At 41.9% G+C, this 25,874-nt stretch overlaps 2 protein-coding genes across 2 annotated transcripts in view; one reads left to right on the top strand and one right to left on the bottom strand.

The window, feature by feature from the left end:
- The window catches only part of gas6 (growth arrest-specific 6), a 14,086-nt gene extending 7,488 nt beyond the window's left edge, over nt 1-6,598 (top strand). Inside the window, exons 8-15 of the mRNA XM_079664217.1 lie at nt 852-973; nt 1,602-1,720; nt 2,607-2,796; nt 2,884-3,048; nt 3,275-3,443; nt 3,585-3,724; nt 3,803-4,004; nt 4,691-6,598. Coding sequence (XP_079520343.1) covers nt 852-973; nt 1,602-1,720; nt 2,607-2,796; nt 2,884-3,048; nt 3,275-3,443; nt 3,585-3,724; nt 3,803-4,004; nt 4,691-4,842 — 1,259 coding nt within the window. The 3' untranslated portion in view covers nt 4,843-6,598. The remainder of the gene's footprint in view (nt 1-851; nt 974-1,601; nt 1,721-2,606; nt 2,797-2,883; nt 3,049-3,274; nt 3,444-3,584; nt 3,725-3,802; nt 4,005-4,690) is intronic.
- Nucleotides 5,152-25,874, bottom strand: tmem255b (transmembrane protein 255B). The gene is made up of 10 exons (XM_079662681.1): nt 25,765-25,874; nt 24,700-24,846; nt 24,184-24,188; nt 24,036-24,098; nt 11,980-12,069; nt 10,813-10,893; nt 10,331-10,416; nt 9,595-9,754; nt 8,667-8,813; nt 5,152-8,052 (listed from the first exon to the last, which is right to left on the bottom strand). Exons 1-10 carry the CDS (start codon nt 25,823-25,825, stop codon nt 7,816-7,818), a joined length of 1,077 nt encoding a protein of 358 aa, XP_079518807.1. The 5' UTR covers nt 25,826-25,874; the 3' UTR covers nt 5,152-7,815.

The following is a 25,874-nucleotide window of genomic DNA, read 5'->3' as shown; positions in this document are numbered from 1 at the left end:
AGGTCATGTTCTCTATGCCTTAGAAAACCGTTTTTTCACAGGAAAATACACACAGTGACCCTTTGATTCACATAGGTCTGGTACACAGACCTTTGAAAGTACCTTTTTTCGATTTCAAATGCGGTTAGGTCAGAAATGAATGAGGTCAAATAAAGGGCAGCAATCAGGATGAACTAACACATTGGATATGCTATAGGTGTTTTTCACTTTTGACAGTCAGCTTAAACTCACCAAGTCTTGCTTTACAGTATATGCATTGAGCAACATTACCAATCCTCATCTTCAAGTGACCTTTAGTAAGTGTGATTTTAAGAGCCCCCCATGTACACATAATGATATTGTACAGTATGTCAAACAAGTTTAATCTCACCCTGTCCCCCTAAATTTGCAGCAAAAGTCTCACTGCTCGCAATACATTATAATATTCAAGAATCTAAGAATATCCAAAACAAAAGCCATACTGTCTGTTATTTGATAAGATAACATTCTAAGATAAATAACTACAACATTATGTATTTTGGTAAAACATTGAATAAGAATTCACTGTTTGCTCGGCAGTGGAACCAGACCTTTTATAACCTCTGCGTCCCTCCTCTGAGAATTAATGTTTTTTTAGCTAGCTCTCTCTCATGGCCATGTACGGTTGTGTATGAAGCGGGGAGATACCACCCAGTCACCGTCAAACACCACTCGACTCAAGTGTTGTTTGCATTCCCTGATATGTTGACAGGAAAGAGATGTTTTTTTAACGCTCAACGATAACATCATGAACTCTCTGTCTTTGTAGCCCTTTATACTCACATGTATTTTATCTCTTTGTAAACTCCTTCAACCTGCTCTGTACCCGTCAGATGTGGATGAGTGTGAGACGGGTGTGTGTGCAGAGGAGTGTCTGAACACGCCGGGGAGTTTCCGTTGTTTCTGTGATGGACGTCAGGGCATGAAGCTGGGCCAGAACCTCAGGAGCTGTAAGGTGAAACACATGATCTGTGGCCAATATCAACTAGCTATTTCATAGTTCAGCTCAAGCCTATGTTGTTAAATATGAACTATTTACTGCATTCCTGATTTGTTAAAGATCTCCTATCGTGCAAAATGCACTTTTGTATGTCTTCTATGCATAAATATGTGTCCCCGGTGTGTAAGGGAACTCACAAAGTGTCAGAAAACCAAACCCTCTCTCTCTCCTTCCTCCGTACCCAAATCTCTAAAAACGGGGGTACAACGGAGCTGTTCCAGATTTTCTGCCGATATTACGTTTAATATCGGAAATGTGGGCTGGCTTCACGGCAGCATTTAGATGAGTATCTGGGTAGAATTCTCCTGCATAAGGATGCATTTTCTTTTAAAGCTACGGACCCAGAATCAGCACTTCTCTAACAGGGCTGAAATAGAGGGGTATGAGGCATGGCTAGAATGGTTGATCTGTTTGGTATTTTGAGCAAAACACTTCATATACATGTTTTCTATATATTTTTCTGAGACCTATAATCTATGCCTAAAAATAGCATAATAGAAGACCTTTAAGTAATTTAAGAGTCCTATGGTTCTCAGGGAGTAGCAGCATACCTTATCCACAGTTTTCTGTTTGTGTTTCACAGCCTATAACCCCCTGCATGTCGCCGTCTCTGAAGAGGAACCCTCGCTCGCTCTACCTAGGCCGCATGTTCAGCGGCGTGCCAGTGGTGAGGCTGCGATTCCGTCGCAGGATTCAAACCGGGTAAGAACATGTTACGCTGCTCAACACTGTCAGCAGTTGTCTCCTAACAAAACATCAACAGCTCTGCACTCATTCCTAACAGTAAGTTTAATGACAGATACATTCATAAAAAGACACTTCCTGTTGGTAAGTCCTGTTAAGAGTGTTTTAGTTTCACTTATGGATGAGAAGACTAGTCTAAGGAGGTCTTAAGCATTTTTCTTAAAGGTTTTGAATAATAATAGTTTATGGGTGAAGTGTTCCTTTAAGTATTTCTCTGGCATCTCAGAGCTGCCCAAGAACCTGCAATAAACTCCATACCTGTTTTTGCACGTGTGTTGATTTACAGTATCTGCATTAGAAGATCAAATAATTGAAGATTTGGCCTATAATCAAATACTTTTAGAAGTTTTTGTTGATATTTTGTTTTTATATGGGCATGTTTTTAATAAAGTCAAACACCGGGCTGAACAGTCTCTTGTTTTGATGTCTGACAAAGATAAGATAAGATAGAACTTTATTTATCCCCTTTGGGAATTTCAGGCGTTAATATTTAGCAACAGTGTCAGAATGAAAAAACAGGATTCACACAGGGTCAAAATAAAGATAAAATAGAATACAAATTAAAATAATAATATAGCAAAAATAAAGTAACTATTGAAACAAGATATCACAGTAAAAAGTTGTGATAAGGAAAATAGTTCCTGTAAGTTTGTTACAGCTAGAAATAAAGGTCTAATTTTAGCTGGGAAAATGCCGCCCACTTGTTTGCGTGCCAAGTGGAAAGCGGATTAAATTATTTTGGTCACTCAAAGGTTTTCTTTCCGGTTCGGTCTTTCCTCTTTAATCGTATTCTCAATTATATTTGTCGTAAAAAAAGATAATTGAAATAAACTCTGCTCCCCAGCTTCTCTGCAGAGTTTGACTTCCGCACCTACGACCCAGAGGGGGTGATCTTCTTCGCCGGGGGTCACCTAAACAGCTCGTGGATCGTGCTTGCAATGCACCATGGGAAGCTGGAGCTGCAGCTGAAGTATGGCACAGTCAGCAGGGTCACCAGCAGTGGGCCCATCGTCAGTGACGGCCAATGGAGAAAGGTTAGACTCTTCATGAACAGTGATATGTTTCTACTTTAGCTTCATTAGCTGAACGCTTCTTTAAATGTCTTCTTGTTTTCTCTCCAGATCTCGGTGGAGGAGCAGGTGCGCAGTCTGGTGATTAAGATCGACAGGGAGGCCGTCATGAAGATTGCAGTAAACGGCGATCTGTTTACGCTAAAGAAAGGCATGCATGAACTCAACCTCACCGTGGGAGGAGTCCCGTTCAGAGAGGACGGCCTCGTCAATCAGGTGTTTATCTCTATGTGCTTGTGTTTTTTAACTTCCGCAGAAGGAGTTAGCCAATCTGCTCGGTTTGTCTGTCAGTCTGTCAGCATGATGATGGAAAAACAACTAGCCCAGTTTTCATTAGACTTGATGAAAGAGTGAAGCCAAGAAAGAATCCTTAGGCCTGACATTGAGATTGAGTTTTGACTGATATAGTGTTATATACTGACAGATTGTATTGACTACGTAGGTAAACCCCCGCCTGGACGGCTGTATGAAGGAATGGAAGTGGTTGACGGGTGAAGATACTTCCATACAAGAAACGGTTCGGTCCAACGACAACATGCAGTGTTTCAGCAGCGAGGTTCCTGGAGCGTATTTCCCCGGCACCGGCTTCGCTCTCTTCAACATCAGCTATGGTGCAGTGTGTGGATGTGTGGGAGTGTGATCTGAGCCTAATGGCAGTTGGTTAATGTTTCATTTGAATTGGGGAGTGTTCGTTGGCTCCCGTCATTGTCCTTGAACTGCTGTTCTCCTACTTCCTGTTATCTTCACTACAGAATCCCAGAACCTGAGCGTACAGTTGACCCTGCGTCCGACCTCTGCGATCGGAGTCCTGTTTGCACTCGTTCACCAGGACAGAGTCCCTCTCTCCATCGTGCTGGCCGACTACCATCCCGGCACCGATGAATGGAGAGATGTAAGTGTTTAAAAGCTCAACTTGTGTATGTTTGTTGTCTTAGTGTGAGCTATTTACTGACCTGTTGTGTGTTTTCAGTATATACTGGTGTCACTAGGTGATGTCATCATTGCAAGCTCTCCCGCCCCCCTGTGTGACGGGGACAGTCATGACATCCAAGTGACGCTCTCAGGAAACCAAACCCTGCTGCTGGTCGATGGCAAGGCTGGACGCAGTGAAGACGCTGACATTCCTTTTGACATCCTTTCACAGTCCAGCATCTTTATAGGAGGCCTTCCTGGTGAGGACACGTCCTTCTATAAACACATGTATCAGATTCATGCAGTATGTGGGGATTTATTTGCACAGTATGAAGGAAAAGTATTGTGCAGATGCTACACACTTAAAGTGGAGGGTTCAAAATCGGCACAGTGAAATATAACAATAATAGTCGGGCATTTTCTCTTTTTTCAGTATGTGAGAATATGGTCTTATAACGAGCACATGCATATGGACATTAGTGTTGGCATGCATTTTCCGTTAGTAAATTCTGGTCTAGAACACGTGGCAAAACATTGTTGATATGTTGCACATTTAGATTTCTTAATATCATACAAGCCTTGTTTTATCCAGTTTCCTTGAGCAGATCAATTGAATGATTTAAAGATTAAAAACTCTTTCACTCCTTCTTGTTCAGTTAATTAAAAAAATGACTGGGTGATTATGCATAATTATGGAAATGTATGCGATTTATAAACGTCTCACTTTCTTTTTTTGCACCGTATATGCAAAAAGAGTTGAGTCGACAGAAAAAGAACCCCCTATAGATCCAAATACTTATATAATTGATAAAAGCGCTACGTGTCGGGGTTGCTGACTCTGATTCAACACACTGACTAATGCTGTTTGCACTCTGGAGAGTTAGATCTCCTACACAGCGCATGTTGTTTCCTGCTGGATGACATGTTGTTGTTGTTTCTCCCTCAGATGTCCCTCTGGTGTCCACGCTGGTGTCGGCGCCCTACAGCGGCTGCATGGAGGTCAGTGTTAACGGACACCCTCTGGACTTGGACCAGGCCCTCCACAAACACAACGACATCCGCTCACACTCCTGCCCCCTGCTGGACTCTCGCCAGTGACCACAGCAACTGACACTTTAGCAGTTCATTGAGGCAATGGGGATTATTTCCAATATATTTATAAAAGCTTTGACCAGTGATGATTTAGATTGGAACACACATAAAAGCTTTGCCAGGTTTCGGGGTTCAGCTAAAGCCTTAGCCCAGGTTCACCCTGTCCTGTTACTGTGACGACACTGCTGCCTTCAGGCATCAGTGGGGATTCACAGTATTCTCTAATGACTCCATAAGGAGTTAATAAGCCAATCAGCAATGTCCCCTGTACAATTTCTTGGAATAAATGCTGCACAACATTGTCTCAAATACTGCCCATGCACCACAGCCTTGTGAGCCCATTAGAACACACAGGGCCTTATCTAGAGTTATTTCCAATGATTGGTCTGGGGTCAGCACACTACGCCTGGGTCCTGTGCTCAATCCGATTTGACGGGACCTCTGTAGGCACAGTGACTCCGCTGACAGAGCTGCGGTCGTGTTGCTTTCTTCCATTCTACACAACGACCACGCTCATGTAGAATCTGATGAAATGAAAAAAATGGGGACCAGATCATAAGAGTTTTATTGGCTTCCCTTATTCAAAGGAAATCATTGAACATTGCTCAGATCTCCATGAGTGTTTGGTTCATCATTATTTTAGGGGTTGAACAGGGACTTAATCAATCTTATTTGTTCCTAACAAGAAGCCCCCTTTGTGTAGAAAACTTTGCACATTGTTGCAGGTAGCAATGGAATGCGCGTGAAGCCGGTTTCCCCCCTCCCACTAAAGCAACACTCCATGTCTGCCTGCAACCTTAAAAATCAACCGTGTGCCTACAAAGAACAACCAACCCAAACTTCGCAGCAGCTTCCCTCCAAACAGGTGAATCCTATCACACAGGTGCAGTACTGTAACACACAGATAATGCTTTGCATTGCAGTTAACACACTATGCATTTCCACCAGTGCATTCTGCAGTACTTCAGTCTTTTAAAGATTTGACTGACACCCTGATTCTCACTAATCCTCAATCACATGATGATAGATTAGTCTCAGAAGCACAGACCGGAAGGTGCCCTCTCCATTAGGAGAGAGTGAGCACTGCATCGAACGCACCACAAAGCTACTGAGGGTAAGAAGAGTGCGCTGTAATATACTAAGTATGTAAATAATGTGACTGTACAATGCTTTATAGAAGACAGAAAAACACTACCTTCTGCTCACTGAGGTTTCCTGCACATTTAAGTTGATCCAGTAATCTGAGTCTCTCCACTTCACTTCACTTCATCTGCTTCCTAAAAACATTTGGATAACAAAGACACAATTCCTATCATGAAAGCTGAAGGGGGAGACTCTAAAAGCGATATCCATGGATCAAAGGGTCGTACATCTTTGGGGACTCAATTTTTAATTTGATTTTACAGGTGCTGAGCAAATGAAAACACAATTAAAAGAGAGAATGTCGGAGCATTGGGACTGAGAATGCCAAAAGGGCTCCAGTGTTATTTTACTTCGCTCTGTATTGTATCATTTTCTAGATTTCTGATGAATGAATGCCAGAATATAGAGCTTGATGAGTTATTGTATTTTTTATCATGTGTTGTATATTGAACTGGTCTTTAGTTTTCATTTTTCACTTTCACTAACTGCCAGTATGTGTACAATGGTGAGAGGAGTCTGCCTTTGAGTTTGAACCTCCCTCAACAGTGAAAATGCTATTTAAACTAAAATAAAAGCAGTTGTATGAACATCAGTAAAATTGTATTTTCAAAAAAAAGAAGTGCTTTGTGGTTTTTGAAGAAAAACAGACAATTGAAACGCATGTTTTATTCAATGCGAACAAAGGTTGAAACTTTTTATTTGAGGAAGAATTGTTTTATTCACATATATAGTCTCTTTAAGGTGAAGTAATACAATGAAAACACCTGGTTTTGCTATTAAAAGTTGTACTGATGATTCTAAAAATGTGACAGTTAAAATAATTTGTTTGACATTTTGGTAAATACAATTATTCCCATTCTTGCCCAGAGATTAGAATATAAATAATTGTCCTATTTAACTCTCGGAAAGCAGGCGAATAATCCTATTTCCCAACACTTCCCTTTTATCAGAGATTCCATTTTACTAGACATTCATTGTGCATCAGTGAATAAATATTTCTTAAAGGTACCTCTTTAATACATTATGTATTTATAGCAGCTACACGATCCCATCCCACAGCAGTTTAATCATCATGCATCATCAATAATAAATACATTATACTGACTTTAAAAGTGCACATTACACAATTCACACAAAACATAAATAACAGCAACGTCAGTGTCAACATTTACTCTCCTGTTCAAGAAAGCCCTTTGAATGACTAATACAGTAGTTAAGTGAGACGATACACAATAAGACCTGTAGTCCAATCTACACAAGTTAGCAAGATCATATCCAAGTGTACGACGATACGATTATGCATATGAAACAGGTTAGCATGGGAGGCCAGCTCTAGGCTTACAGAAGTGTGACATTTTGTTTTTATTTAATTTCACCAACTTCCCCAATAAAAGCACATCACCAATTTACAATAACGTTTTTGTAAAGATGAAGGTAACAAGATCAAAATAAAATTGTTGGTGAGGTTTAAAGGTGTTGTTTGGGGGATTTACTCCATTATATCCAGACTTAGCCATAGTTAGCTGTTTGATTTTGAAGCTAAAGATTTCACCTATAAAAATGTGTACCAATCTTATTACCCTATTCAAGAAAGCAAATTAGTTTATTTCCCAAACAGTTCCCTTAAAACACATTAAATATCTTAATGTCTGTATACTCACACTTCATAGCCATACCTCTGTATCTCCTCAGTGCGAACACAGAAACATGTATCAGTACAGAGTGAAGCCCACTGTTTGCTCTCCAAGGTCATCTATGAAATGTCGTGTGCTACTTTCAGTCCGACAAGGTCTAGATATATTTCCTCCAACAGGCCCCGGGTGTTGGGCTGGGGGCTCAGCAGGCGTAAGGTGGGGGTTTTTCAAAGGGGTTGTAGGCGGAGCCGTAGAGGACCGGAGCGTTGGGGGTCAGCATGTAGCCCCCTGGTTCCTGGGTGCCCCCCTGAGGCTGGGGCTGGTTGGGGGTCTGAGAGGGGGGCTGGCTCTGGTTCTCCTCAGACGGGCAGGGGGTGGAGGCATTCCCCCCCTCAGGGACCATCTGAGGAGTGGCAGGGGGCTGATAGCTGCTGTTGTGCTGTGGGAGAGGGGGACACAGGGAGTGGTAGCCTGCATCGCTACAGTGTATGTGGAAGTAGAGCCAAAGATAACCAAATTCATTTTAATGTGAGGTCTGGCTTTTATTCTTTGTGTAGTTTGACACTTAAATATAAGTAATCAATACATCTGTGGGACTAATTTCAGACAAAATCACCATGATATAAATAAATGAAATTGTATCTGTGGATTTAAGTTGATTAAATCCACAGCTAATATATATGTTATTATAGTGTTCTTAAAATAGTTTGCTATCTCTGTTTTTAATTTTTGTTTTACTTTTATGAATGCACCACAATACCAAATCAAATTCCTCGTACGTGCCAACCTACCTGGTAATAAACCCGTTTCTAATTCTGATTCTGATATAAAAAAGAAAAGTACTTCTGCCTTTTTTGTCAGAAATGTCATGATAGGAAAAGCAATAATAACATCAACAATGGCTCAGTTGTATTAACAAGTCACAGTGAGACTGAGCCAGCATGCACAGAAAACCTTGAACTGAAGCAGCCTATTTGAATTTAATTTAATTTAAATCTTTATTTTACCTTCTGTGAACAAAAAGGACCTAAATGGTTATTTCTGGGCCATTACCTGCATGGGGATCGGATAGTTGGGGTAAGCGGGCAGAGTCTGTCCCGATGGGCAGTAGCCAGCGTAGGTGAGCATGTGCTGCGTAGGGTTGTAAAGGATGTGGGGGGGTGGTGCGGGGCTGGTAGCCGTCTGAGGAGTGGGCTTCTGCTGCAGGAAACAATAAAAAGGATTTGGATGAGATGGGAAATTATCAAATGAAGCTCAAAGGAAAACGTGAGTGAGTGTGCACCAGTTACTCATGAAATGCACACATTATAGAGGAAGTAATGAACTATGATTGCTGCTCAATGTTCTGTATGGACGTCTATCCTAACACCAGGACCATTCAATTAAATGAGATCAGAGATATCCATGTCTCTGAAACATCATGAACTGCATTTACTGATGAAATTGAACTGAGGGAAGCGGATATCTGCACACTTGCCACATACTCATTGTCCTAAGTGTTTTAGTTTTTTAGCTTTTAAGGTTATTTGTATAGTTACATTTACATTTGGTGTAAATACTTGTCTTTAGCATCCTTTTTTAATCCTAAATTGTTTCTTAAAAATACTTATTTCTTAATTATCCTTATATATATTTTTTTTTTTACCTACTTTGCAACTTACTTTTTTAGATTGTTTATTCTCACACCACCAGATACCAAAGCAAATTCCTTGTATGTGTAAATGAACTTGATTCTGATTCTGACTTAACACATCATATTAGTATTTAAAAAAAGAGCCTTGGTAAAGTAACAGATTAAAAAGTTAAACACAAAAGAAAAAGAAAATGAAGATTCCAGTATAAATAACACATTTTGACCTGCTTTTCTCTTGCATTTAGAAGTTCTTTCTGATCATTTTCTTTGCCCTTCACTTCAAAGAGTACTATGTTTTGACTCCTTGTCTCTGTTGTAAAGAAGCTCTCTCTCTCCTCTCCTGCTCACCATGTCCTTGTACGCCCCGAGCACGGCGGCGGTGATGATGCCCAGGAACAGGCAGAAGACGTTGAGCACCACGGCGGTCCAGAGCAGGCGCTGCAGGTGGATCACGTCCCAGCAGCTGTTGACCCCCGTGAACTCGTAGTACTGGTTGTGGAACTCCGTGCTGCAAGAGGCAGAGAGCAGGACTCAGATCCTAACGTGGTAAGGATGTTGTTTTTGTTATAGATCACTAAGCAGGTGTTCTTAATATGCAGAAGAATTTGTTTTGCCCTGAATTCCTCGCAATGTCCATGGCATTTTACCATTTATTTTAAACTTCCAGGCAGCATTTGAGCTAATAAGGGAGGGACTTCTTTTAGAAAAGCTAGACAGGTTTGTGTTCAGGAGCTCATGGAAAAATCAATATCCGGTTGGCTGCAGAATAAGAACATCTCTAATGCCAAAAAAAATTGCCTCAATTACATCATTCAAGACTGATTTTCCTACAGTGGAGAAGTTCCTCCAGCATTGAAATCTAGGATGTGGTTTTAACTGCTCTGTATTATCACAATATTATTATAACATTACAGTTGGAAGAAATAGTCAAACATGTTCACTGTGGAGGACACCCTGAATAGTAAGACACACACACACACACACACACACACACACACACACACACACACACACACACACACACACACACACACACACACACACACACACACACACACACACACACACACACGGTGTGTCTCACCTGGCACAGTTGTACAGGTAGCAACAGTAGCATGTGTTGCTCCTCAGCTTCAGTTTACACGCTTTGTCAAAGGAACGACATGTCACCTGCAGCGTCAGAGGATTTATGAGTTAATCCTTTTTTAGAAACCTTTTTATTCAATGTATGATTACAATTAATTCCAGAACTTTGAATTGCTTTTTATTTGATACGTCTCATTTCAGTGCAGTGACCTTATGAGACCACTAGAGGCCACTAGACACTTGGTGAATGTTTTTGGTGGGCACCAAAAGGCTGCAGAATATAGTCAGCTTAAAATGCATTTCAAGCATCTTTTACACATTATTTTAAAGAGAAGAAGATATAAGGAAATAATAAGGAAAACACACAGTAGGCGAGGTGAGGTTAGATACTCAGATTGTTAATTGTGAGATAATTGCATGATTTTAAAAACCATACAATGGCAGGTGATGAACTTAGTGTGTGTGCAGTGTATAAATCACCTCAGTGTAGTAGTTGTCGTAGGCGTAAGCCGCTTCACTGGCGTAAAAGTCACACATGTCCTCCTGCAAGGGTCTTGTGTCCTGTGTGTGGAAAATACAAAAACATTAGAAGCACATATCATCAGTAGAAACACACAGTGACTTCAATGTTTTTCCTGTACTTTTTTAGAGTACATCTCCCAAGTTTAAAGGCTTCCATGATGCACATTTATCTCAGAACCCTGGTTTGTGTTACTCTGTCCTTCCTCGTGTAGTGTCTGTGTGACTGCAGCAGTGAGAGTTTACAACATGTGTGAGAGCCCTCAGCTGCACCCCCCCCCACCGACCCTACAGCATTAAACCTCACTGGCTTTATATAATGTGAACAGTAATATAATCTTTTTTCATTCTCCAAAACTTGAAGGTGCGATAAATATGACTTTTTACTGTCCCACGAGCACAAAATAAAAATATCTGCAGTGGGTTTGATAGCACTGTTGATCAATATCAGTGACTGTGCCAGCTTTTTTAATTCTCTGGTCCACAGTCGTTAAGATGCTCAATAAAATTCAGGATGATGGGACAAACTGAGGGGTTCAGAGAGAAATCTAAGATGGAGCTTTTTGACCTCTGCATTTTCTGCTCATTCCCATAAAATGTCAACATTTCGAACACTCAGGTGATTGGTTGTTTATTGGCTAATGGTTACACAACCCAAAAAATCGTTATGACATCACAAAGTGGCCAAATTCTGATCAGCTCATTTTCAGACAGGTTTTTATATAAATGGATCAGGACAAAAAGTCTTTTTTTGCCAGAGCAAATCTTTTTTCCTAAACTTTCAGAATCTCTTTACACAGAGGGGACACATGTTTATGTATACAAGACATGAAAAAGTGGATTTTGCATAATAGGTGACCTTTAATTCAGGAGTTCTGTGGGACAATGTGGGTAACTTTTGGATACATTCAATCAGCCCTGTTCTGCTGAATGTTTCCGTGGCAACTGTCTGACTAACCCTGAGGTCAGTGTGGTGTCGTGTTGGTAAGATCTCTCTGATGTGTGTGTGCCGGTTTCGGCATGTGTTTCTGCAGACTTCTCTCTGTTCATCTTGATGTGTGGATTTGGCATGTATTTGTTGTATTTCTTTCTTTTCAGTTTAGGCGGGTACATTCCTCTATTACTTACAATGAACTCTGACGCGATGATTCCGTCCACAATGGCACAGAAGAAAGAGGCGACAACTCCGATACTGATGAATATGATCGCTGCCACCAGCTATAAGATATGAAGAGGGGAGAATCAGGAGAAGTTATTTGGGAACAAAGATGGAGAGCTCAAGTGAGTTTCATCAGAGTCAGTACAGTACATGTTGGTTGTGTTGAATATACAACAATATGGAATTGAAAGAAACATTTACAGATTTCAAAATAAAAGAATGAGCATTCATAGTGAGCAAACATTATCAATAGGTACATATGGAAATAAGATGGGAATCAAGTTGCAAACAACAAACCTCTATCATTTATTAAAAAAAATCTATATACTCTTAAACAATAACCATACATGTAGAGTTCACAGAGATCAGGGTGAAAATAGAGTGAATAATACAAATATATATAAATAATCCTCAAAAGTAATTGCTGCATGTATAACTTTTTCTTATCATAGTTTATTTTTATTTTCTTGAGTGTTCTTTCCTTATGAATTCAGATTTATTAATATACATGCTAGAAATGTTATTTTATAAAAGTACACACACACACACACACACACACACACACACACACACACACACACACACACACACACATTTATGTAAGCTTTCTGCATGTGTGTCCTGATTGGTCGTCTGCAGCGTCTGGGCTTTAGGACGATAAAAGAAATGTACGGCTTCTTGCTCTGCCAAAGTAGAGGTGCTTTGTGGGTAATTTATGAGCACAGAGGCGACGTACAGGACAGAGAGACGGCCTTTTGTACCAGCAAGGTCAATTTAATCCTCCCAATCTGATACACACTCTCTCACTCACACACACACACACACACACACACACACTTCTGTAAATTAGGCCCAACAATCTGAACAGCCTCAAATCTGTGACACACACCTGTGATTCCATGTAGCTATTACTGTAAGAAAGAACACTTTTTATTTAGGACACACACACACACACACACACACACACACACACACACACACACACACACAGCTGGCTGATCACAGATGCCTGATCATGAACTTTATCACTGAGAATTGTCTGATGTCTGTTCAATCGCTCCTGCAGGACGAAGCCTGCTGTACTCAGGCAGGAGATTATACACACTAAAGAGAGAGACGAGATACAGCACTTTCTCCCCAAAATGAGTTTAGTTTGTTTTATAATGTACAGTATATCTAACAATCCTACAGTGATATGTCTGTGGGCATTTCTCGAATTGTGATACCATTTAAAATCTTCAGTTATTCTGAAAGATTAAATACAAATCCTTTTCATCCAGAAGACATTTACCAGTGGGATTAATTTGAACCATTAAACAGCTGATGATCTTCTTTAATATGAAATGATAATTTGTGAGAATCAGGTGATTAACCTGAATTCTCCAACATGCTCTTAATCTTCTCAAGTGTAAAAGCTCACTGTTGAAGGCGTGGAACGGGTTTGGAAAAAGGTAATATTAAAAATGAATTTCCCTGAACAAAGTGAAATAAGAGCTGGGTTGAGGAAATAAGCTTTTCTCAGGGTGGGTTTTATCTGCCTCTAGCCCAGACTCTCCACTTCATTAGCGGTTTAAATGACTCTGCTTTTATGGGCTGCGAGCAGGAGATGAGGCCAGCAGCAGAGACAATAGAGCCTGACAACTGCATTACTTCACATTACCTTGGCACCAGCTGCCAGCCCATAAAACACCTCTGCTGTCCAAACCTGAATCTCCCCTGAAACAACTGAGGCAGGGAGAAGAATCAGAAGCTGTGAAAGATTAACACTCACAGCCACACTGTAGAGGGTTGTCTCTCTCAGGAGTCTTTAAGTGAGGAAATATTCAGAAGGAAGTGGTCATGTGAAGTACATTTACTCAAGTACTGAAACATTTGCTCAGCTGGGAGGTATTATTTGATCATTTAGTGCTACTGCTACTTTGTGATACTTAGTATGTTGCTGTTATAATTTCTGTGATTTTAGATCAGTAGAATTTTCAATGGTACTTTTACTCGTCATGAATATTTTTTACTTTACAGTGTTTGAACTGAAGTTCATGTAGGAGCAGCAGAAACACGTTTAACCTGATTTTAGCATTGTGCATATTTTGGATTTGCGTTCTTTATTGCAACTTCTGCAACTTCCCTTAGGATGAATACAGTGTTATTTTAACACTAATATATGAATACACCTTTTAAGTGAATATTGCAACATTGTTAGCAAACAGTTGCTTTTTTACAAATTCAGAAGTAATAAAGCATCATTAGCAATTCATTAGATTTGGGTGTGTGTCCAGCTGAACTATTTTTTTTAACTCCCTATAAACTCCCAATGGAAATGTCTCACTCTTTAGTTACTAAATGTTCCACTATGTTCAGTAACTGTGTCTGTCTGCTGCTTGGTGCTGAGAAGTAATAGTGAATTTCAGAACAGTTTTGTCATTTGTCTATCACCAATGCTGAAAACAAAGCTATAAGAGTTGAGTGAACCAAAACTATAGGTTACTTGCGTAACCCCAGTTCTCAGAGTAACATGAAGTGAGATGTCTCACTATGGGATGAGCCTAATCCGCGGAGCAAACAGAAGCATCAATCTCATTACGCCAATCCTGATTGGCTGGTGATCTTGACGTCAGCGTCAGGGAATCCACCCCCTATAAGTAGCTTGCGCTACGCCGCATGCGTCATTCAAAATAAGCACCTCTTCTCGCTTCACCATAGCAAGGAGGGCCGTCTGGTGAGACATCTCACTTCATGTTACTCTGAGAACTGGGGTTACGCAAGTAACCTATAGTTCTCATTCATAACACTCCGTTCGATGTCTCACTATGGGATATTGTAGCTCCCGTATTGCCAGACGAGCTTATCTCGAAAATCACCAAAACAACCAGAACTTAACAGTTAGAGCTCTGACTCAACAGGGTGCCCAGCACTGCATGGGCCACACTTGGAGCAGAGACGTCTAGCCTGTAAAAGCGGACAAAAGTGAGCGGTGAGGACCAGCTCTCCGCTGCACAAATGTCTTGGATGGAGACACCCTTGAACAAAGCCCAGGATGTAGCCAGACCATGAGTCGAATGAGCACGCAAACCCGAAGGTGCCTGCAGACCATGACTCGTGTAAGCCAAAGCAATTGCCTCCACAATCCAGTGAGAGAGCCGTCGCTTAGTAACAAACAGGCTTGCCCTTCTGAGGGTTAGCCCAGGACACAAAGAGTTGGTCATTATGATGAAACTCTTTTGATCTGTCCATATAAGTGCGTAAAGCACGGACTGGACATAGCAAATTCGGCTGCTGTTCCCCGGAGGGACACAGCGGCGGAAGAAATGCCTCAATGTCAATTGGGGTACATGAACCAACCACCTTAGGTATAAAGGCAGGGTTGGGCTTCAGCAACACTCTCGTTAGCCCTGGGGCGAACTGAGTGCATGAAGGATGTACAGAGAGCGCATGAATGTCACTGACCCGCTTGGCGGATTCAAATTATACCACTCACAGGCCAGGCCCATAGGGCCATGCGCTCTGGGTGTGGGTGAAAGATCGTCCCCCCCGCCTGAGACAGTATGTCTCTGCGTAGGGGGAACTGCCAGGGCTGTCCGCACAGCAGCTGATAGATCTCCGCCAGCCAGTACATTGCAGGCCAGTGCGGAGCTATCAGGATCATTGTGTGGCGTTGTTCCCTCACTCTGGCCAGAGTTTGGGGTATCAGCGCCAGGGGTGGAAACGCGTACAGGTGGACCGGAGGCCAAATGTGCGCGAGCGCGTCCACGCCTAATGGTGCGTTTTGATCGCGCATTGAAAAGAACAGCTGACAGTGAGCATTTTCTTTTGATGCGAACAGATCTACCGCGGCTCGGCCGTAACGCACCCACAGCTGGCTCACAACCATTGGATGTAGATTCCAGTCTGCATATAGTGGTCCACCTCTGGACAGCAGGTCTGCCCCGAGGTTCATCACACCCGGTACGTGCGTCGCTCTCAGAGAGAGGAGACGGCCGCAGCTCCACAAGATCAGTTTGCGTGCCAGCATGTGTAACTGGAGAGAGCGCAAACCCCCTTGTCGGTTTATATTGTGGTCGTATTGTCCATCCTCACGAGGACATAGTGTCCTCTGAGAAAAGGCAGAAAGCGTTTTAGGGTGAGGAACACCGCTAAAAGCTCCAGGTAATTTATGTGCGGCCGCTGGAGGTCTCTGCTCCAGAGACCCCTCACCGGGCGACCCTCGTAAATACCTCCCCAGCCCGTCAGACATGCGTCCGTGGTGACCACCTTCCGTGAAAGGACAGTCCCCATCGATACGCCCCGTACTAGAAAAGTCGTGTGTAGCTGGTGTGCTATCGCCCGGGAGAGCAGCCATCGCTCCCGGCGTTGCCGCCTGAGCCAATGACATGAAGACGTTGTCTTCCTGCTCATCAGAGTCGGACAGGAGGAATCCAGAGGCATCCTCGTCGTCCTCCGTATAGTCCAACTCCAGGACATCTTCTGCGGGCGAGACCATGTTGAGGTCCAGCTGGGAGCCCCAGCTTGGTATAGCGTGGGGCCCCGCTCGCACGTCCCTCGCTGCCACCGAGTCCCAGCCTGACACGACGCGGGACACCGGTTCTGCAGCTGCCACTACTGATGAGCCCCAGACCGACACAGTGCAGGGCTCCATCTCTGTGGCGGACGCCCTCGTGGCCTGATTTCCGTCCGGTAAATCAGTGGGGACATGAGGGGGTCCTGAACCGACAAGCTAGCTTGGCGAGCTAGCCGTCGGCGGAGGCTCTTCACGGTGAAACGGGCACAGTGCCCGCACGAGCCGGGGTTGTCGATAGCCTCCTGGGCATGTTGCAGCCCGAGGCAGGACGAGCAGACCTGGTGTGCGTCTGTGTCCTGTTAGAAATTAAAATCAATGTTTTAATGGGGAAATGTAGTTTAAACATGCTGTCAGTTTTAATGCTATTTTATACTGAAAAACCAGAAATTCTTGTGCACAAGCAGTTAAGCTTTTATTCTGAAAATCCTTCATCTCCGGTTAGCATTTAGCATGTGGCTAATATACGATTTCCTGAAGAGGTGAATTTAGTAGCGAAATGATATGGAGTGGTGCAAACCGAAGCCTACTGATTTAACACTACAACTATAGATGTCGAGATACTATCATGCTGAATATTAAATGAAGGTACAGTTTATTTGAATACATTGTTTACAGACGAGAGTAGCATGTGACAACATCCGGAATGACCGGAAACCAAACGAGCCGAGAAGTATTGTTTAGAGTATTGATTACAGCGTTTAGAATGTGTTAAATGAAAAGTGATGAAAGAGAATATGAGGAGAAACGGCGTGTTAAGCATATATTGAATGTGAAAAGAACCTATCCTCTGTTTAAATGCAATAACGGACATTGGAGACGAGGTGAGCCGGCTGGCGGGGAGGAGCCAGCAGAGGATATATATAGCAGCGCCGGGGGAGAGATCCGCTGTCTTTCTTGCTCAGGAGAACCAGATCACAGCTGTTTGTCTGACGGAACAATATTCTGTCTGTAACACTACCGCGCCTTTTTTAATTAAAGTATCCCATTTGAATCTTTTCAGAGACTCCATTTAGTCTCATATTAAAGCTTCTCTCCTGGACGCGAGAATAAAGAACATATTTAACAGTCCGAAATCTTTAACCCGCAGCCGCAGAGCCGAGCCTCCGATTCCCTGGCTCCTCTGGTGTGAGGGAGAGACGTGTCCATCTTGTTCGCCATTATGGCGACGTGGGAAGGACGCGCTCGTAGCAGGTGCGTTGTCGGAAAAAAATCCTCTCCAACCTGTTGTTAATCCGGAGAAAAGACGACGGTGTAGGATTTATTCCCGAAGAATATTAACTGGTGTGTTAATATTCTTTCTTAGTCCTATTCTTCTCTGGTGTGAGAAGAAAGAAAAAAGTGTCCTGACTATCGTGGTGTCGGTAGCGAGGAAGGTAAGCTAGCAACAGGTGTGCTGCTAGCTTGAATCAAAACCTTATCTTTTCGATTTCTGGAGAAAAAATAAAAAAGGTGAGGTCGAGTGTGGTACTAACTGGTATGTTAGCACCGACAGTCTTCTTGCAGAAGTATATATAAAAGTAGCCGGCGAGCGCCCGGCGACCGAAGTTAGCTTGGATAGCTTGGTTCCGTCTGTGGACTGTGTGAGCTCGCCCGGCTACCAATAGAGATGTGCTCTGAAGCGAGAAGAGGTGTTTGAATGATGCATGCGGCGTAGCGCAAGCTACTTATAGGGGGTGGATTCCCTGACGCTGACGTCAAGATCACCAGCCAATCAGGATTGGCATAATGAGATTGATGCTTCTGTTTGCTCCGCGGATGAGGCGCATCCCATAGTGAGACATCGAACGGAGTGTTATGAATGAGAAAAGTTACATTGTGGGACAGACAGAAAAATAATGAGCTGAGATCTGTTAGTAATCTTCTTAAAATCTCAAACGACCTCCTGATAGCAGCTGACTCTGGACAATTATCCATCCTCATCCTCCTTGATTTAAGTGCAGCCTTTGACACCATTTCCCACTCCACCCTCCTTGACCGACTTACATCCATTGGCTTATCTGACACACCCCTAGACTGGTTTCACTCATATCTCTCCGGCCGTACTCAGTTCATTCAGTTAAAATCATTCACATCCCATCCCTCCCTCATCTCCTCCGGTGTCCCCCAGGGCTCTGTCCTTGGCCCCATCCTCTTCATCATCTACCTCCTCCCCCTTGGACAGATTTTCCGTAAACATAACATCAATTTCCACTGCTATGCGGACGACACCCAGCTATACGTCTCCTCCAAACCCTCTTCCACCTTCCCACCCCCCTCCCTCTGTACCTGTTTACAGGAAATCAAATCCTGGTTCACCTCAAATTTCCTAAAACTCAACAGTGATAAAACTGAGGTAGTCCTCATTGGTTCAAAACTCACACTCACCAAGCAACCCAGTTTTACTCTCACCATCGACAACTCCCCGGTTTCCCCCTCCCCTCAGGTCAAGAGTCTGGGTGTCGTCCTCGACAGCACCCTCTCCTTCCACACCCATATCAACAACACCATCCGGTCTGCCTATTTTCATCTCAGAAACATCAACCGCCTCCGCCCCTCACTCACTCCCCACAGTGCCGCTATCCTGGTCCACTCTCTCGTCACCTCCCGCTTGGACTATTGCAATTCCCTTCTCTATGGTCTCCCCCACAAACACCTACACAAACTCCAACTGGTCCAAAACGCTGCTGCCCGTATCATCACCAGAACCCCTGTCATCAGTCACATCACCCCTGTACTACACCAACTCCACTGGCTTCCCATTAAACACCGCATTGACTACAAGATCCTCTTTCATACTTTCAAAGCCATTCATAACCTCGCCCCCCCATACCTGTCTGACCTTGTCCATGTCAACATTCCCACCCGGTCTCTTAGGTCTGCCTCCTCCATCACTCTCAAAGTTTTCCCAGCCCGTCTCTCCACCATGGGGTCAAGAGCCTTCAGCCGCTCTGCCCCTCACCTCTGGAACTCCCTCCCCCCTGATATTAGAAACATGGACACTATCACCACTTTCCAAACTCACCTCAAAACCCACCTGTTCAGGCAAGCGTATGGCTGACCTGTGCTGCAAGCTGTATGTTTTTAGTAGTTATGTTTTTAAACTGTGTTTTGCTTTTAACTATGTTTGTAAAAATTGTTTTTAACCTTGTTGTACGGCGACCTTGAGTGCCTTGAAAGGCGCCTTATAAAATAAATGCATTATTATTATTATTATTATTAAATGTTAAGATGCAGATTCAGGTGATTTAATTGAAGCGTTGTTGTAAAAATGTCCCGTGTAACCACTTTAAGAACAGAAAAACAGAGGGAAATATCAATAGAAGACAAAGATGTGTTAGTTATAGAGAAGGAGATCCATCAGTGATGAAGAGGTGAGAGGAGTTTTATGGCTTCAGTTAAGATATCTATCAGGTAATGTAACTAAAGTCGCTGACCGCTGCAAGGTCTCCTTCCCTGTTCAGTGGTCCAGTGACCAATCACACCTCAGCTGGACACAACGGTAATAAGAAACTAGTTGGGTAAAATACGGCTCTTCAAAGGTTCACCGTTCTGCTCCCTGAAGGTGACCAAGAGGACGGCAGAACGCGAGCTGCATGGAGCATTTGGTCATAAATTCATCTCTCAGTGTTGTAGGAGCAGCAGAAAGGAGGAGAGTTTACAGACAGGATCTCTAAAATCATTTTAAACATGTTGGAGGATAACACTAGACAAAATAACACATGTCAGTGGAGCACATGTTTAACCTGCACCACACACCTTCATCAAAAGGACGGGTCTTTTGGATTATTTGTGATTAGAGCACAATGTCACATTACATTAAAATCTAAAGAGACAACGTTTCCCACTAAGACTAGACGATGGTTAAATATTCATTTGTGGAACAATACAGGTGATATATGTCTTTATTTTTTATTTTCTCACTGTCTACCATATTGTATTACCCCATTACTGCATCTTTAGCTTAGTTTTGACCACAAACCACACATTTGGTCTGTTTATGACAATTATTTCAAGGTAACTTAAACCACTAACAAGCATTTATCCTGAAGAAAACAGATCCATTAAAAAAAGAAATGGCACAGGCGTTTCGTAGATATTTGACGATTTTGTAGGTTTTTCTTTGTTTTTCTATCATTTTAATATATATTTTAATTGTTATTTAGTTTTGCTGTGCACTAGTTTATCCTTTAGACTGTATCAAAGGTGGTTAACAAATACATTTTAAGCTATTGTAATCCACTTCCACAGAAGGCAGAGATTTAAAGTTGTTCATTCTTGTAATCTCTGGCTGCAGTATTTACAGTTGTCACTCCTCTGAGTGTTTACAGTTTAAACAACATCAAACCCTCCATCTGCCGCTTTGTGACATCAGGGGAGAGAAGGCCTGTGAGATGCAGGAAGCAAAAGAAGAGCTCTCAGATGTCGGGGCATTAATTTCAGTGTGGTTGGTTCTTCTTTAATGAGCAGCCTCGCTCTGCCAGCCGACGCTCGTGTTTCAGCGCTGAGCCTCGGACACAGGATGGGAAGAAGACACCTGTGTGAGAGGGACATTGTGCCACATGTGCCTCATAAGAGACACCGTAGACCGGGGCTGGCGTGGCAACGATCTCACCATTAAAGTTTAAAGCACAGACCTGGGAGCTATGCCGGAGAGGCAGACAGAGACAGCTGGTAGTAAATGTCTTCCCCTCTCACATTTACAGCCACAGCTCACACAATGCAAGAACTGAACAACAGCAAGAAGGAGTGAGAGCCTGCAGAACATATTCATAAACTTAAGTAGATTCAGTACACTGCAGCGTAACGTAAGACAAGGACACCCTGCACGCCACATGAAAAATTCACAACTCACGCTGATATACCAGTCATGGCGATGGGTTTACACCTCTATCATGCCAAGACGATATTTTTCTTTCTCTGTGTTGTTATAAGCATGAAAAGGGTCTCTAAAATGGCTCAAAAATATCTGTAAGGAAATTATTGAGAAGAAGGTTCAGATTACTTTCATTTTGTTTTGCTTTAATACATTGAGCAGTGCCCAGAAGTGACGTGCTCAATAATTGTTTCTGATGTTGAAGGTTTCATCAGTCTTTAGTATAAACTGATACAACAATATATAGGATCTAATGTTTAATATTTCTAGACTTCATATATTCCAATTGCCCAGCTTAGTCCCCCTTACTGATGCTACATTTCCATTCTCCTCTCCAATAATAACAGGAACAGATTGACATAGTTGCTTATTATTAAATCCTTTCTTAAAAATTAGCCCTTGATTATAAATGTAGGTAGACAAAGGCCACTACGCATTTTTAGAAAGTGATGAAAGCTGTTGCAAGATGGATTTACTCAATGTAGCTAGTTATTTAGGGAGGCGTGTGGTGAAGTGGGAAGAGCGTTGGCGTTGATCAGGGGGTCACAGGTTCAAACCCCACTGCAGTCAGCATGTCGTTGTGTCTGGGCAAGACACTTCACCCCAAATTGCTCCTGTGGGGATTGTCCACAGTATTGATCATGTAAGTCGCTTTGGATAAAAGCGTCTAACAAGTGACATGAAATTTAATTCAGATAACACTGGCTAAAATATAGAATGTGGCTGTCTTGTTAATTTTTCAAACAAGAATCTAGGCTGAAGTTAAAGCTATTATAAGATTGATGAGGTAAAAGGTTCTTATTTCATCTTCGCTTACAAGCGCAGACACAGAAGAGTTAAGATGAATGCCTAATGCTTTGTATTTTGTGTATTCAAGTTTTTATGGAAAGCACTAATCCAAAGAAATTGTGTTTGGTGAACTATCCTAGGTTAAACGTTTGGTTAGAGTTACTAGTCCTGCTGTTAGTGTAGTCTAAAGTGTAAACTATCAAAACTATTGGAGCAGAATAGAGCCGCTAATGTTATCTTTCACTTGGAATACTTTAAGGTCAACGAAATAGTGAAGAATCAATCCCCATCCTCAAAGTCATGTTCATGTTGAAACAACATTTAGTAAGATATACTGGGGGGGGGAAATGGAAAAAATAAACTACAACCGTTGTGAGGGGGGTTATGAGTTAACCCGATTGAATAGACCTCTTTTTAGGACAGTGGGGACTTGTAATGACTCATTGATAGACATCTTCCTGAGTCTCGTGTTAGCTTTGTTGCACCTTTTAGGGCGGGACTAAGTAAACCTTACACATTCTCATTAGAAGATTCATTTACCTGATACATTTCCATCAAAGCTCCTCTTAAAGTATTCTATAAAATCCTAGTAAAAACTACATTATTTCCTGGAACTTTAACTGAATCTTTGGTTTCTTTTTCCCTCCCTTATTTCTTAACAAACATTTAAAGTAATGTGTAGTATATGATGAATGCTAATTGTTATTGTAAAATGAAAAATGTATTATTCCTACAGAGGGTCAAATGAGACATGCATCATCAATAAACTCCCATATTGCACTGTAGTCTCAACTAATTTCATCAACTTGGAAACGTTTTAACATAATAAGATGTGTACCACGTAATAATTCAGAGTTGGTAAACAAGGACTGGCAATCTGCTAACGTTTCTGTGTCACTGGTGTCCACTTCAGCCCTTGATGCTGGGTTTCATGTCCTGAGAATGTGACACTGACTATACTTTAATGACAGAGGAACAGTTCCAGATACTGGTTGCCGCTGGCTCTTAAGACGCATTTTCATTTGTCGACCTCTTGACTATTGCCAGTTGGAAGTCTGTTTATGCAGATTTTGTTTGTTTTTTTAATTCGGTTTTAGTTATTTAGGTAGAGTCTGAACTCTCAAACTGTGTTCTGGTTTTGTTTGTTTAGCACAAGTTGGAAAATGTAAGATTTTGAAAGAATCAATCACCTTTGGTCGTTGTTTAACCGTTACAGTGTGTGTCTGTACTCTGTGTCCCTGAAATAAAGCAGCCCTGTCAGGACCGACCAATACTAATACAATTTTCCCTCTTGTCATAGAAGCCCAGAGCCAATCACATCCACTTCCCCCGTCCACAAATCCAGTCACATCCTCTGACCCGGGCACAAGGAGCAAGAACACATTACTGCCGCCATCGAGTAATCGCATTTGCTTCTTGCTCATAATAGAGCAATTTCCCGTAAAACAATTTAGTGAATTCACAAAGTCTGTAACATTATCCATAATTTATTGTGTATATATGTCCTGTCTTCCAGGAACAACGCCTAATTTTTAGAAGATGAATATCATGAAACAAATAATCATAACAAATGTTAACCTCTTCTGTCATCCATGCTTTTCTTTCAAAGCTGCCAGCTGTCTTTAAAGGAAATAGAAATGTTCCAAGAGTTGCTAATACATTTATTACTAACCGTGTATGGAACAATAAGGCCTTTTCTGAAGTCTGAAATACACATTGCATGAAGTTAACGGTTCTAAGACCATAATTGTGTCAAATATGACTGTTATCCTAATTATAATTTTTAATTTGTTGCAAAAGCGACATTACAGGCAGAGGAACAGACTCACCATAGGTCGGCGGTTTTCAACCAGGTGAATGCCAACAATGCCCAAAAATGCTCCAAAACTTAGCTGGAGACACAAAGAGAGAGGAACATGTACATGATTAAAACAAGACTACGCAGCCCCTAACATAAAGCAACAATCTTAAAATGACATTATCTGTTCATTTAGAAATATCACATTTGAGACATGAATGGCATTTAGTTTGTGTGTGTGTGTGTGTGTGTGTGTGTGTGTGTGTGTGTGTGTGTGTGCGTGTGTGCGTGTGTGTGTGTGTGTGTGTGTGTGTGTGTGTGTGTGTGTGTGTGCGCGCGCGTGTGTGCGTGTGTGCGTGTGTGTGTGTGTGTGTGTGTGTGTGTGTGTGTGTGTGTGTGTGTGTGTGTATGTGTGTGTGTGTGTGTGTGTGTGTGTGTGTGTTTAGGTTGATGACACCCATTCATTTTTGTTGTTATGATTGTAATGTTTTGTTATTGTTTTTATAAGGAAGGGTCTAGGAAAGTAAGGTAGGGGGAGGGGGAGCAAGGTCTGTTCTTGTCATTTGAAAAACAATAAACAATGTTTACAGAAAGGACAGCACATTGTCTCCAAATCATGCTGTTTGTATGAGGTTTTCAGACATAAATGCATTATCAGTGTCAGGATGAATTGGAGATTCTGAAGTTGAAGAGACTCACCGTGATGCCGGAGTAATATCCAGCCACAGGCACGTTGTCGGTGCGTGTGGCTGAGACCAGACCCACTGTCAGCACCACCAGAGCCAGAGCCAGCAGAGACACCGTCACCCAGAGCGCCGTCCTCCTCCGACGCATGTAGTGGACTGGGGATGGACCACAGGAGGACATCTTTACTCTTATTAGATACAGATGAGCTCTCTAAATGACATGCCTATCTCAACCTAATTCTGATCATAACACGCAAACCTCCTTTTGCCAAAGACAACATGTACATATTGAAATGATTTCCCTATACTCTTCTGTTAGTGATCTTTTTCAGGTCTTTGATCAAAATCTTATTTAAGTCATTTTCTTAAAATAATATACTCATAGGCTCAGAAGTAAAAGTACTCGTAGCTGGCTGTGCTGAAGCAGTTTTATATGCTATCTTGTGGTCTGAATCACATCATATTTAATGTTCTTATTGTTGTTTTGTATAATTCAGGGGGTTTTTTTCGTTGTTTTTTTTAAGCACCCACCAATAATCTATGATATGTGCAGGAACTATGTGGCAATCAGTGGTAGAAATACTTAACAAAAAACGTATCCCATTTTCTCCATCTCTACTCTATTAAAGGTAAAAGTCCTGAATTCAAAAAGGTACAAAAGTAGGCCATTAAGTATATACTTAAACTATTAAAGGTAAAAGTAAAGATTATGCAGAATGGTTCCTTTCAGAGTTTATTATTGTTATATAATGTGAAATATAACATGTCAGAGCATCATCATGTTGTATTCTGTCAACAGGGAAACAATTTGAGATACTATGTTTACTACAGAAAAGCATTAATACTGCACCATTTACTATATTAAAAATAGATTGTAAAAAGAAAGAAGCAACAATGATTGTCAAATAAATGAACACAACTCATGAGCCAATTAAATGTATTAAAGGCCTGTTTCATTGTTTTCTAGACATATAACAAACATACGCATTGTATAACAGAACATAAATAGTGTTGACACGAGATGAAACTGTAACTGAGGTTCAGGTTAGAAGATTAAACCCCGCATGTTTGTACCTGCTGGATCCAGTATTGCTGTTGTCTGCTGAGCTGTCTGCTGGGGTTCAGGTTGCTGCATTTTGACTTAATCCTGATGAAGTGTCCGGAAAAATGAATAAAAAGCAGAA

The sequence above is a fragment of the Notothenia rossii genome (assembly GCF_949606895.1).
Source record: "Notothenia rossii genome assembly, chromosome: 2".
NCBI classification, from domain to species: domain Eukaryota; kingdom Metazoa; phylum Chordata; class Actinopteri; order Perciformes; family Nototheniidae; genus Notothenia; species Notothenia rossii.
Note: the sequence above shows the minus strand (reverse complement) of the source record. Positions and strands in the feature narration are given on the sequence as shown.

Bases quoted from the DNA above. Each gene is read 5' to 3' on its own strand.
- tmem255b (XM_079662681.1), bottom strand. From the start codon at position 25,825: ATGCAGCAACCTGAACCCCAGCAGACAGCTCAGCAGACAACAGCAATA. The intron at 10,894-11,979 runs GTAAGTAATAGA...TTCCACACACAG, and splicing joins TCATCGCGTCAGAGTTCATT to GACACAAGACCCTTGCAGGA. The intron at 8,053-8,666 runs GTAATGGCCCAG...CCTCTCCCACAG, and splicing joins ACTATCCGATCCCCATGCAG to CACAACAGCAGCTATCAGCC.